Raw genomic sequence first — 14,484 nt, 5'->3', positions numbered from 1 at the left:
TCACTATACAACATTTATACAATACGTTTTCTTTTAGGATTGTTAAAAGTCATAGATTCTAAACGTTCATGGTGTATAACAATGATTTAACAAGCCATATTCATAGTATAAGTTGCACATATATAATTACGTTATGGATATTGTAAACGGATTTGAGGATTTCTGAGACTTTGTTAGAATCACTAAGGTTACTGAATGGCTTGAGAAGACGATGTAGAATGAGAACATCAGACATTAAAACCATCATCCAGACGCATTAATTACTGGATGACGCATGTTAAATGCATCTCCTAGAACAATCACTCCTTTCTTGTTGCTCAATATCGCTGACATGTTCTTTGTTGCTACAACTTTCACTTATTTTTTTTTTTAATTATACATGGGTATCCTAGCTCCATAGAAGTGGTACAGACTAGTCACGTGTTGCCACATGTCGATCATTATGTCTCTTGCGATGCCGAAATGTTAATTCTCCTGAAAAGTTTTTAAAAAACTTTCACTTTTGCTCCCTCGTCGATCCCTTTCATTAATATTTCATGTAGTTTTGGAGGTATCTGCATTTAGAATGAAATATAATCTCTTGAATCTAGAGTTTCTATACTGTAATATTTTCAGATCACACATATGTCTCTACAATTCAAAAAAGAAATCATGTCAAATGCCAAAATTCTACTTGGATGAAAATCTAATGTGAGTATGCATAACTTACGTTACAGGAACAATTTTAAAAAAAATTATCGAAGAATGAAGATTTAAACACACTTTGCTATTCATTTTTTAAAAGACATATCTGAGGAGCTATAGTTTTCTTGAAGAAAGTAGCCATTTCACCATTTGAGATAGAAGGAACATTATCAGGAAAAAACTCAGTAATACAACGAACTTCAGTGCTGGTATTTTGATATAATACTAGAGCTTGACACGCACGTCCGTGCGGATAAAATTACATTTATAAATGAATAGTTTTAATATAATCGTAAATATTTTAAATATATGATTTACATTTTAATATTTTATATAATTTAAATTTATAATCTTATTTTTATGTTTTGTATTTGACATTATCAATATATAAAAATTTGTTTTATTCATTTTACTTTGTTATTACTTATTATTACATAGTAATATAATATTAAGTTTGGTATAATAAATTCATTATCATAAATAATCAAATATAATCCCTTCAAAATATTTTTTTTTTTTATTTCTACAATTTGCATACAAAATATTTTTTAAATTTATATAGTTATACTATAGAACCTATATTTGTTCAAGATCATTTATATTTCCTTGTTGTGTTTAAAAAAAAATATCCTTTAGCATCAATAATTTTAGTATATAGCATGATTTATAAGTAAATAATTTTTTATGTTTAAATAATTTAGACTTGTTATTTTAGTATATTTTATACATACTTTACGAAATTTTACCCGCTTTAATGGTGAATGATATTATTTTAAATGAATTTAAAATAATACGTTCATTTATAAATTTAATAGAGTTTTATATTTAATTCATATAGTCATTCTATTTTTATATAATATAGGCTGTAATTAAAAGTTTATGAAAATAACATACAATTGTTTTTTTATTTTATAAGAAAATATTAATTAACATTAATTTGTAATAATATTATACTACTAATTACGAAATTAATTAATGCATTATTTTATAAAAATATTTTAAAAAATTTATTAAGATTTTGTTAGATTTTTTTTGTCAACAGAATTTTTATAGTTAATAATAAAATCATGATATTTTTACAGGTGAAGTTGTTATATGTGTTGATTATATAAGACTAGTGCTATTCCGGCGCTACGCGCCGGGTTTATATATTTTATTCTCTAACGAATTCAAATTTATTTTTTCTGATCCATTTGATAGTGGTTAGTAACAATAGTGTATCACCTTGTTTTGTAGTTGCTTAAGTCAAAGCGGAATAGCATAAATTGTTTTCATAGATTAATACAATAAAAATAGAATAAATAATTGATAGTTGCACCAAAGTAAATATAGTTGAACTTAAAACATAAAGTAGAGTCGATGTTCGAAAAAGAAACATGTAAATGTATGTGTTTTTTTGTTTTATATTTATGCAACGAATATTTTTATTTTTATTTGCAGATTATAGGATTTCAAAATGTAAGCTATTTGATGTATTTGATATTGGTGGTAGGTGCCATTAGTGTTAAACTGTGTTTCCTTTATTAGTTTTAATAGTTGAAATTAGGGATGGACGTTCGGCTACCCATTCGGGTTTGCTACATGTCTATTCGGATTTCGGGTCTTCGAATTTAAAGATTTCAGAACCATTTGGTATAAATTTTGGTTCGGATACGGTTTGAGTTCCGATAACCCGTTTAAATTATTTTTAAAATTTTTAAATTCATATATATTTTATTTTTTTCAAAATCTAAAAACAAAAATAATATCTATAACAATGTTCTGAAATATTGCAATCATATATATATATATATATGTATATTGTTTTGCATAATGTTGGTTTTTTTTTTTTTGTAACTTATCATATTTGATTTTAGTTTGTTTACCTTGCTGTGTATATTGTAAGTTTAGATTTTGACTTCTGATTTCTAATTGTATTTTCACTTTTGAAAATATATCCTTTGATAAAATTTATAATTTTAAATGGTTTGTTTTTATTTGGTCAAATTTATTCTCAAATTTTCTTTTTATACTTTGAATTTATTAGATCAATAAATACACAATTGTCCATTTTCTACATTTATGTTCTGATACAATTTTCCATTTTCTACATTTATGTGCATATTCCATTTTTTTATCTTCTATTTTTATTATTTCTGAATTGCTACATCTAAAGAACACTGGTGAAAAAGAAAAAAAAAAGAACACTTGGTGTTATATTGTCTAAAACTTGGTTTTTGATGTGTTTGATATATATATATTTTCTATCGTGCCATTATATTATTTTGATTCTTACTATCCATTCTTTTATTAAATTAAAAATAACGTAACTTGCAATATTGTTTCTATGTCAGAGTAGAAATATTCTTCATTGTTGTTTTAGATACTTAAATCAATTATTAAACCGTTTAAAATGGAGTTGGAAAAATGAGAAGTAAAATGGATTTTTTTTTAAAATTTGTAGGAGGTTCTAGCTAAAATTGGTGATGCTCTAATCCAAAGTTGATCATTACACAAACTAAGTCGGTAAACATTAGAAATAAAAGATGAAAAATGGTAATGTACGTAAACTATTGATAGACTTAAGGTAACCTTTAATAAATTCTCTTTGTACCGCGATTTTGCTGAGTGTAATCAAAACTTATGAAAATATTTTAACCTTTTGGTTTAATAGTATATAAGAATATTTTTCAGTGGTACACACCACCGATCACAAAGTTTCATTAATTTATCCGTAAGATAATATCTTCAGAACTCATAACTGAAACAATGTTTTATACTGAACCAGGTACAAAACAAAACTAAAATTATATCTACCTAAAACGAACGAACACAGAAAGAAATGAAAAAAAAAACAAAAAAAGTGTGGAGGATCATAAAGAAGCAGAGCTTGTTGATACGAAGGTTCATGTGTTTAAGCTGAGTTCCTTTGTCAACCGGGCTTTTACGCTTCGCTTAAAACTATATTGGACTTTGTAGAAAACTACTTCGGGATTGAGACTAAACAAAGATTAATAGAGCAAAATAGAGGCGCATCTTGGTGTTTTGATATTTACAGCCTGTTTGAGGAGATAAAAGAAGCAACCAACTGTGAATAATAAGAAGCAAACTCAGTCAAGGGGGGGGCTAAGACGGGAATAAGCATATTAGTTATCAGACATTAAGTTTTATTTAATTGTTTCTACTCACTCCATTAGGAGTTACCTGTGGTAAATGAGTTCGTTGGGTATGAGGTGGTGGTGTGATCCTGAAGATCGCATGCGTTCACAATCTCCGCCCCACCTTGACATGGCTTTTTCTGCAGCTCAGCTAGGCCATCTTATCCATGCAACAGTTGCCCAACTACACACGAAATTACTTTAAAACAAATACACAAAGATCGGGTCAAGGTTTTGGTTTAGATAGCATACCCGGTTCATGTCAGGTCGCATTGTGGCAATATGATGTATGTACATTGAAGCTGTAGTCATCACTTGTTTAATCTCTGTTTGATCAAACTCCTTTCCTTGCCAAGGATTCACAATGTCCTTTGCGCTTTTCTTATCCAGAAAAGGCTTTTGAATGTGTATTACCAAATAAATAAAGATAAACAATGATATCACCCAGTACTTTTGATGATTCTAAATAGAGTCTCAGATACACTATTATTACCAATGCAACGAAGCTCTGTCTGCTTGCTGCATCAACAGCTCTACAACTGGTTATGATCTAGAAGCAATACACCAAGGGCAAACACATCGCACTATGAAATATCTTCGTGATCCACTTGGCATGGTCTTCTACTCTTCCTGCCATTAATCAAATATTTTCAAACAAATAAACCTTTAACTTAAATTATCATCAAACGAAAGTAGATGTAAACATGAAAAGATGGGGTTTTACCTTTAACCTTCGATGTTTTGCTTTTTTTTGGTTCCACCATGTGTCCTAGCTGGTCAATGTGCGGGTGATTCTTTGTTATTTCATCGTCATTTTTCTTTTGCGTTCTCTAGACCTTTCTCTACAATCTCTCTTACTGATGGAGCCCTTCCTCCAATAGTTTTGCGTTTATAGTATAGCATCCAACATGTATCAAGGATCAAAAATCTTCTTATCCATCCACCTCTCAAGTTTGACGAACGTCCTTCTCTTATAGCGTGAACCTGTTGGACAATAGCATCAACCAATAAATAAAATACAAAACATTCAGAAATATTAAGTATGAGCAAGCCTCAGTACAAAAGGTATTCCTTTACTTTTCCTGTTGCAGCAGATTAATTCCACCAAAACTGTAGACAACACAATAACAGACAATCCATGAATCAAAATCGCAGGCTTTAACAATCCATAAATAACAGACAATAAACTTAAAGATTTTAGAATATAAGGTTTAGCGTAGAGATCAAGACGCTGAGGTGGTTTGTAGACTGGAATAGGGAAAAAATCATATATACCTGAAACCACAGCGCCTATGAGCTCTTGTTGCTTCTCAAGCTGAAACCACAAAGGCAAGTATGACCACGATCACTTCGCCGGAGAAAAAATCGAGTTGAACGCCTGATGGATATGATGCTTGACAGAGAGAGACTTTTGGGATTTGGTTTGCGTATCTGTTCATCCCTAACGACGAACACATTTATAGTGTAGGCTTCAGACAATTACTTTGGAAGATACAATGGCCGATTTAATTGGAGAGTGAGAAGAGAGGTGCAGTAGGTGTTAATTTTTGGATTAGTGTCATTCGATAACTACACCCGTTACAGAGACCAACACTGGAGATACAGAGATGTGAAGAGACGGAAAACGACACAATCGATAATCAGATGAACCCTAAAAACATGTGGGTCTCATAAGGAAAACAATAAAAGCCCATCAAATTATTAAGACGTAAGCTCACATGAAAAGTCAACACGTAAAGTTGTTTCTAAGCTGACACGTGTCAGCGATTGCCCCTCTCTCTCCAGAGTGACGTGGCAGCAGGAGGTGAGAGAAAACCCAATTTTATTATTATAGATTTAATATCTTAATGATGCCTAAATATCAGTAGAAATAAATGAAATGATTTTTTAGACAAGGTCTATTTTAAAAGAAATCTCACATGAAGAGAAATTGTGACATCTATTTTAATAGAATAGATGTATATTGTGCGTTATGGTGAAACCAACAAAATATGAAATATTACGATTTTATAGTTGTTGGAATATTTTTTATTGTTTAGTGGTTATGATTTGGAAATCAAATTGTTTGTTCCCCAATTGAAGGGGAAATCGAGTTTACAAAGTTATTAAGTTTTATATTTATTGCCAGTATCTATAGCTGATTTAGCCCGAGGAAAATCGAGTTTATAAAAAATTAGTAGATTTTATATTTACTGCCAGAATTTTTTTTTTTTGAAACATTGCTTTCATTCATTCGTTCATAGGTTAGTTACTAGCCATAAAGGCCAGAGAATAATTTCTTAAATTGAGCATATAATAATTTGCCAATATTTATGAGAAACAGTTATGAGTAAGATAATATTGTAAGAATGTACGTATTATCTGTGAATACAAAATGGTTGAACTGTTACGAAGAAGGGTTTATGTAACGTTGTCGTTGGTGCATGGTAAGTCGAGTAATGCTGTTTATCATAATATAATCTCTCTTTGTAGTTAAAGTTATGATTCATGATGTATAATATGTATCATAATGTATAATGATGATAGATGAATGTGAGGAGAAATGTAGAGGGTGAGAGTTATTGTTTACGTACAATATATTTTAGGGGATTTCTTAATGCTCAAAAAGACAAGCATTAGTTAACAATTTTGTTAAGGAAATTATTCAATGCTCGTAAAGACACACATAAGTTAATGAATTGTTTAATTAATTATACAGTGGCATTTGGTTGTAAATAATTTGCAAGTTTAAGGGTGAAGTTTATTTTGTACTTCAGTTTTAATAGATTAGATTGTGAAGGATGGCTTAGCTATCCAATTGATCCTAGGTGCTACAAAGTTATTATCCTAAGAGCGTAACACATTGCATGAACCGAGAGTTTGAATACTTTCCGACAATTGTTAAAGGGTGGACCGATCATTTGTTAGACTCATCATGATAACCATTTGGGTCGAAATCCAAGCCTAAACGATCTAAATAGCGATACTTAGGACCAACATGGATTCACGCCGAACCTCGAAAGAGTACCACCAGATTACCACCCACTTTGTTAAGTAACATTATTTCAGAAAATTGAGTATCTTGGTCTTGACTTGATAACATATAGGCTCCGAATGGTAACAGCGGATTGAGCGGTGCGGGACAAGCGGTTTGACTGCGGTGCGGTTCTGACAGTTATAAAAACGTATAGATATATGGTATATGCAAAGATTTTTGTTACTGTTAAGTGCGGTGCGGTGCGGGACGGATGTTACCATTCGGAGCCATAGTATTTTGAAATGGATTATATGATAAGTTACTGAAAATGAATATGATAAGTTTTATTTTTTATTTTCAATCATATTAATTTTAATTATAAATTATGTAAAATGATATTAGTTTTAATTATGAATTATATAAATTTAAGTATTGAGATTTTAAAAGAGTATAATGGCTAATCATATACACACACTTTTGTATCTGTTTTCTACTTTTAAAAAAAAAATCGACGCTTCTATTTCACGCACTACTTCTTGTTTTCTGCAGTTTGTGTTTGAACTTGGATGGTGAAAAAGATACTAACAAAAACGTTATATCCTAGTCAATCCAATGGACATTTCTAAAGAAATTTCATACCAACGTGATAGTATTATATTATATATAAGATTCTTAAGTCCTAAGTCTTAGTCTTAGTCTTAGTCTTAGTCTCGATCTACGGTATGTGAATATTACTGGTCTGACGGCCAATTCATAATACTGGATCATTTTAGAGTTGTTGGTTGGTATGTATTACATTTAAGCATGCAGGTCATTTAGAAATCACAAATTCTCCTTCAGTAGACTATTCATTTCAAAATTATTTTATTTATTGTATTGATGTATTTTTACCGACAAAATGAAATAAAAAGAGTAAGAACAAGATGAAATTTCTCATTTGAGAATTTTCAAAAACTCTATGAAAACTCCAATAGTTTTTCTCTTTTATTCATTGGCTTGTCTTTTATTTTAAATTAAAATAACTCAAAAATTAAAATATTATGATTTTTTTGTATGTGAGATATTGTAATAGTAGTTTAGAGCTCTATTATCTTGTTAAAAAGAGTGGTATATTAGAATTTTAATGTAAATTATACTTACTTTCTGTTTGATATTAATTACAAATTGCATTAATTTTATAAATAATTTTATTTATTTAAAATACTACAGGAGAAATCAGTGTAAATAATAAGGACACAAATGTATTATTATTATTACTATTATTTATAAATGTGTCAAATTAAAGTGACATTTTGTGAAACCGATCTATAGTTTTATATATATATATATATGTGTGTGTGTGTGTGATTTTGCTGATTTGTTGGATTCTCCCTAAATTTAAGATTATAGTTAATTTTAATAAACATTCCTAATATTATTCTTAATGATATTCATATGTTTTGATTAAAGTGAGCCTCAGTTAGACAACTCAACTGAACCAAAACCATTAACAAGAGTTATAAAGTTACACAGCGCCATTGACTAGCTCTGCCATGAGCATACTGATGTAAATTTGTATGTTTCAACATCCGATTGGCAGCTACAATCATAGCAGAAATGTTCTCAAGTCATAAATTTTCATGAAACTTCAAAAAAGAACTTTGCTTTAAAACACCTAGCTTTAAAACACATAGCAGAAATGTTCTCAAGTCACGAAATTTCCATGTGTGCATGTCAAAGAAGAGGCCGCCACAAGCCTGGTCAACCCTGTTACACCTAGCTTGGATCCTGATTATCATATTGTAAATATCATTCCTCTCACAGTAATTCTTCTAATTCTTTATCGAATTGAAAACATCTACACAAAAATTAGTGCATCCTCTCTTACTAGGCTCCTACAAATTTTGAAATCCACACTCAAATAAATTCAATTTCAAAACTTCAAGGATCAGCTCATTAGTTTTAATAAACAATGATTTTGCTGATGATCTGGTCATTATATTCAGAATAACTAATAATGTATTTTTTTTTGAACACTATAACTAATAATGTATATTAATAATTTTTAATGCTAATATCATAATACATTTTATTTTATATTTAGGTTAGTAGTATTAAAACAATTTTATCTCAATATATATATTTGTCATTATACTATCTACAAGTAATACATGTTTTGTAATTTATTATTTTTCTTTGTTACAGTTTCTATATAAATAATGTTTATTGTCTATTGTTATTTTGTTGACTTTTGACTGTTTAAAATGTATTCAATATCACTGAATTTTTCATATCCACAACTGACATAAATGCTTGATTTCAAATTTAAATTGCCTAATGATGGTTTTGTTATTAGTAGAAAAGATTTTTGATCCAAAATATACAACCCCTAAATAAAAAATTAAACAAAAAACAGATTGCATCAATTATCAATATAGATATTGAAGTTAGATAATTATAATATTAACTTAAAATCTATATTTAATTTTATAACTAGATTTAAATAAAAATTAATATTAATATCAAAACACTTGAATATATGTATTAGTCCGCACTTTTTTTACCGATCAATGAGTTATTTATCATACTTTTAAGAACACGAATCTGACATCATCCACGAAGCCGTAACGTTAAAGGTGGAATTTGTTTTAGTTGCGTAAACTATGAGTTAAAGGCCAATGCAGTCTGTCACTCGTCGTTCCGTGGTCCATAAAAATTATTTTGCCATGAATTTATGAGGAGGTTAAACTCAGTTTCTTGGCTGATTCCCCCTGAACACGTCAATATAAATCTCACCACAAAAGTTTCAATTATTGAGACGATTAAGCCTATCAATTCATGAATTTATCCTCTTCGAAATTCTTTCTCCAAGAAAATTAAAGTGGATCAAAAGCGGACGCTGAATTTTTCAACAATTATTCTAGTTCGTAAAAACTATTTTCAAAATGGTGTTCAAGATTTGAACATGCAACTTTGAAATTTACGAGAGCATTAAACAAACTCAATTACGACATTATATGCCACAAAACCAGTTTAAAAATTAAGAACTAAGTATAAACTTAGAGGCCGCAAGTATATGTAATATCCCGAGTTGTGATATATAGAAAAGGCTTAAGAGAATTGATTTGGCTACTTATGTCACCAAAGTTGACTTACCTTTTCTGGAGCACATCCTGAAAGAACTCCAGAGTTAAGCATGCTTGAGCTGGAGTAGTGGAAGGATGGGTGACCTATCGGGAAGTGATTCGCGATAGCGTGTGAGTGAGGCCAAAGCACGGGAAAAGGTCGGGTGGTGATTGCAGGGTCAGTAAACAATGATTTCGAGCCTTTGAAAAATTAACGGACCGACCGTCAGACGGGATGGGCCCCACGGGCCGAGAGAGCGGGCGTGGGTGGCCCATTAGCCGTGGACGGGTCGGGGCGTTACAAGTGGTATCAGAACTGGTTAGCCGTCTCAGTTCTGACCTGAGAGGCGTCTTGAGACCTGTCGTAGAGCGCAACGAGGAAGTTGCGTTCTTTGAGAGGGGGTGAATTGTAACATCCCGAGTTGTGATATATGGAAAAGGCTTAAGAGAATTGATTTGGCTACCTATGTCACCAAAGTTGACTTATCTTTTCCGGAGCACATCCTGAAAGAACTCCAGAGTTAAGCGTGCTTGAGCTGGAGTAGTGGAAGGATGGGTGACCTATCGGGAAGTGATTCGCGATAGCGTGTGAGTGAGGCCAAAGCACGGGAAAAGGTCGGGTGGTGATTGCAGGGTCAGTAAACAATGATTTCGAGCCTTTGGAAACTTAACTAACCGATTGTCAGACGGAATGGACCCCACAGGCCGAGAGAGCGGGCGTGGGTGGCCCATTAGCCGTGGGCGGGTCGGGGCGTTACAGTATAATTTTCATATGCTTACCCCAAAGGTCGGTTTGTCGACATCCTATCTATGTTATATTCTGTGACATACTGCCACAAATTCTTTGAAAGCCGTACGCTTTCTGAAGGAACTACTCTCGGAGAATATGTACAGTGTAGAGTTACTTTATATCCAGCCAAAATGTAAGTGTCCTTTTAAAAATGATAGAAGATTCTGAGTTGAAGCTCTTACATCCTTCATTATAATTCATTTTCATTGGTCTTTTGATGTCTAATTAAGCTTATGTCTTGATATTTTTGCAACTCTACTAGTGGCCCTTGGTAGTTTCTAGTTGTAGATATGTTGTCTAAATCTTTAATCCGTAGGATCAATTCTTATAAGGGATTGTATTTAATCTTCAATTGCCGACGTGATGTGGACATAATCATTTTTTCTATATGGGATTGTATCTAATCTGATAATGAATATTGGCAAGGATCTAAATACACGATGTAACTTGTGGCTTGTGAGTTAGAATGAAACTTTTTTAAGTTTTACTAGTCCAAATAATCAAGTTGTTGGAAAGCCCATCATCGGAAAACCTTTCTTGACCCATTAAGTTCAGGATAAATACAAAGAGCTTTTATTCGTCAGAAAGAAAACAGAGCGAATCAATTAACTCACTCAAGAATCGTATAGGAAGCAGAAGATGAAAAGAATTCCTCGTATCAAGTTTCCTCAGAGACACTCTCCTTCTTCCTCATCTGCTATATCCTCAGGTTTACATTTTTATCCTTAGTAGATTCTCTCACTACTTTTTCTTTTTGGTTCTTGCTTTAATTGATGCTTATTGCTCTTTTATCATTCGTTATTATCGACTTTTTCTTTGCATGTTAAATTTATTAGGTTCTGGACCAACGTCGGGATCTGTCTCCGGCAGCAAGAAAAATATCACGGCGAGTTCAGATGTCCCGGCAGCTCCGAAGAACATTGCTGTTGGAGGAAAAGCATCTTTGCAGCCGAAACGCACACCTGTCTCCGACAAGGAAATCGAGTCCATAATGGTGATTGTTAACATAATTCACTTTTTTTTTGTCACAACATAATTCACTTAGAAAATGAAAGTTTTTACTAAGAAATTTAGTATCATTAACTCTGATTTTTTTTTTGTCTACTTTGAATCTTGCAGTTGGGAGGATGCATCTGACATTTGACGATTGGATCTTGGAGCTCCTGTCTTTTTCTGCTGGTGAAGTTCATTATGCTTTGTTCTTTCTTTTTAATGTAAAGAAAGAACTAATAATAATATAGAGAGATGGTTTTGTCTGAATGATGCTCTTTCTCGTTGTCAGAACAGAGAGTTCTAAAATTATTGTTTTCATGGCTCATTTTTTCTTAGGAAAGTTGCACTACAGTTACAAATTTACAATAATAAAAGTAGCCACAAATAATAGTGACCACAATAACAACAGTAATAACAATGTATTGTATCATCATGAATCATGATCAACAATATAGTAACAGAAACCACAACTTTAAAACTATAAACTTTGAGTTGTGTAGTTTAGTGTCGGTAATTCACTTCACATTTAAACTTCTATATTGGTAACTTAAATCATTAATCATAAATTCAAAATACAACTTTAAAAAAGTCGCTTCAAATGAAAAAAAAAAATGTCGCTTCAAATGGATTAATGATCAACAATAGTAGTGGTAACCATAACATCGTTAAATTATAAATCTTTGAATTAGTGTAATTTTTGTCTAGGTAGGTAGTCTAGTTCACAGTTAAAATCTACTCCATTTCATGGAGGTAACTTCTTTTTTAAAGGAAGTAACTTATTTCATGGAGGTAACTTATATCGTTAATTACAGCACAACTTTCTAAATGTCCCTTCAAGTGGGTTAATGATCAAAATTATTCAAAATTTCATGTAATGAATAACTAATTTGCAGTTTCGTTAAAAACTTTTTATTGTCTGTTACCTTATGTTTTTTTTTGAACCTTAGTTAACAGTCGCATTTATATCAAACATATATTTTATATAGTATTATATTTTATGAAAAAATCGAGGACGTAAATTGTATATATATATTTATAAATGTATAAATATATATATATATATATATATTTAAGTTTGAAAAATATATTTGGAACCTGAATTTTGTTTGATTCTTTAATTTCTAAATATGAAAACACAAAAATCATATATGGTCAATAAATGATTTTCAGTTAAGAATAAGATATTAGAAAATAATTTTTATTTTAAGTTAAAATATTAAATAAAAAACATACTATACTTATTGAGTAAAATACGAAAATAAAAAATAAAATATGTATGTTAAACTAATTTTATTATGGTATCGGCATACTGTACTTGGCCTGTTAATATGAGATTGCATAAACTCTGAAATTTATATGCATGAAGGAAAAATGTAGTTTAATTTTATTTAGAAGAACAATAACATAAATGATTAAATATATTAAAATATAAAATAATTAATAACATAAGTTCTCATAAGCAAAAAAGTATATTAAATAATAAAAAATGTACAAGCTTAATCTAACAATAATAAAAGGGGAATATCCTGAGTAGTTAGAGTGTCCACATCACCTAAAAAAATCTGCCAATGAGAAAGTGTTGTTTTGCCACGTCAATCATGTTAATCAAAATTTGCACTAAAACATTTCGATTGAACCCATCAAAAAATTGCATTAAAACATTTCGGTTGAACCCATAGTAACTAGACTAATCTCTATTGGTCCTCAAAACCCAATCAAAAATAAATTAGTATGGCCCTTAAAATAAATCTATACAGGCCCATATGAACTCCATTGCCCTTTAACCCAATTTCGTCGCAAGCCTCCTCCGTCTCTTTCGCTTCTTTTTCATCGTTACAACTTTCTGAATTTTCTTCAGTTTCTCCACTTTTGATCACTCATTCCTCTTCTTTAATCCTATCTGTGTGAGCAATGATATCCTTTCAACTTCCTCTCTTTCTCCAACTACATAAACCCATCTGTCTGTTGAAGTTTTTTACCAAACCAAATTCTACAACCTCCGTTCACCAAAAACAATTGATGGGCATGAAATTGTTTCAAACCTCCGGCAAGTCTCCGGTTGCTTTATATGTAAACGGCGTTGGATAATGGGAGTCATAGTAATCTCAATGGGTCCATCGGTGTTGGAATTATACTTATGTTTGATCCATCTCTGGGAAGCCAGAACCGGTTCGAAAGGTGGAGCTCTTATTGGCTTAGAGCTGCTCATCATCGATGAACAGGTCTGAGTGTTTTCCTCCACAATTTCATTTTCAATTGATAAAGTTACAGTAAAAATTATCATAGTTATGCAGATTACTTGACAAAATCGTATACCTTCTCAAGTATAATTTCAGGTTGGTTTAGTAAACGTATAAATGATTTTTATACCAAAACTATAAAGCCTAGATTTTTACTATGCTGATATAAGTGAAAAAAAAAATCAATAAAAAAACCCAATGATTCGAAAATGCCGAATGAAAAAATTGGTTGTAATAGATGCTCAATATAAAAGAAAAAACTTATATTATTAACGGGTCTGACGTTTTTGTTTTCGGACAGGTCACTCTGATCCAAGCGTTCATCCATCACATCGTACTCCACGGTACGAGCTTTATATTTTTTTCTACTCAACGAAAAGCAAAGAGCTATGCAGCAACAGTGTTCTACAAATTCACGGCCAGTGTCGACAACTCCCGTCATCCTTTTAGTGGCGACTGTGAATCCAAATCGTATCGGTGGTAAATATTTAACCAGCTCAATGCTTCACTAAACATTCAGTGTTTCATAATTTATTTGAAATTATTTTTCCATCTGATTCCACGTTTTGATGTCTGACCC

The 14,484-nt window shown here is 31.3% G+C and overlaps 1 protein-coding gene and 1 long non-coding RNA gene across 3 annotated transcripts; one reads left to right on the top strand and one right to left on the bottom strand.

The window, feature by feature from the left end:
* Positions 1-3,355: 3,355 nt before the first annotated feature.
* Positions 3,356-5,459, bottom strand: LOC125581321. Of its 2 annotated transcripts, none has more exons than XR_007318987.1 (5): positions 5,097-5,459; positions 4,546-4,931; positions 4,074-4,451; positions 3,868-4,005; positions 3,356-3,751 (listed from the first exon to the last, which is right to left on the bottom strand). It is a non-coding gene; the product is annotated as an uncharacterized LOC125581321 (long non-coding RNA). The 2 variants fall into 2 exon arrangements; XR_007318983.1 differs by lacking the exon at positions 5,097-5,459 and having other exon boundaries at positions 4,074-4,217; positions 4,315-4,451; positions 4,546-5,054.
* Positions 5,460-11,158: 5,699 nt separating this feature from the next.
* On the top strand, positions 11,159-11,989 carry LOC106425664. Its single transcript, XM_013866379.3, has 3 exons — positions 11,159-11,380; positions 11,508-11,665; positions 11,791-11,989. The coding sequence occupies exons 1-3, from the start codon at positions 11,311-11,313 to the stop codon at positions 11,806-11,808; spliced, it is 246 nt and encodes an 81-aa protein (XP_013721833.1). The 5' UTR covers positions 11,159-11,310; the 3' UTR covers positions 11,809-11,989.
* Positions 11,990-14,484: the final 2,495 nt, after the last annotated feature.

This window comes from Brassica napus, chromosome A2 (assembly GCF_020379485.1).
Source record: "Brassica napus cultivar Da-Ae chromosome A2, Da-Ae, whole genome shotgun sequence".
Classification (NCBI taxonomy): domain Eukaryota; kingdom Viridiplantae; phylum Streptophyta; class Magnoliopsida; order Brassicales; family Brassicaceae; genus Brassica; species Brassica napus.
This window is presented reverse-complemented; position numbering and strand designations above follow the sequence as displayed.

Bases quoted from the DNA above. Each gene is read 5' to 3' on its own strand.
- LOC106425664 (XM_013866379.3), top strand. From the start codon at position 11,311: ATGAAAAGAATTCCTCGTATCAAGTTTCCTCAGAGACACTCTCCTTCT. The intron at 11,381-11,507 runs GTTTACATTTTT...TAAATTTATTAG, and splicing joins CTCATCTGCTATATCCTCAG to GTTCTGGACCAACGTCGGGA.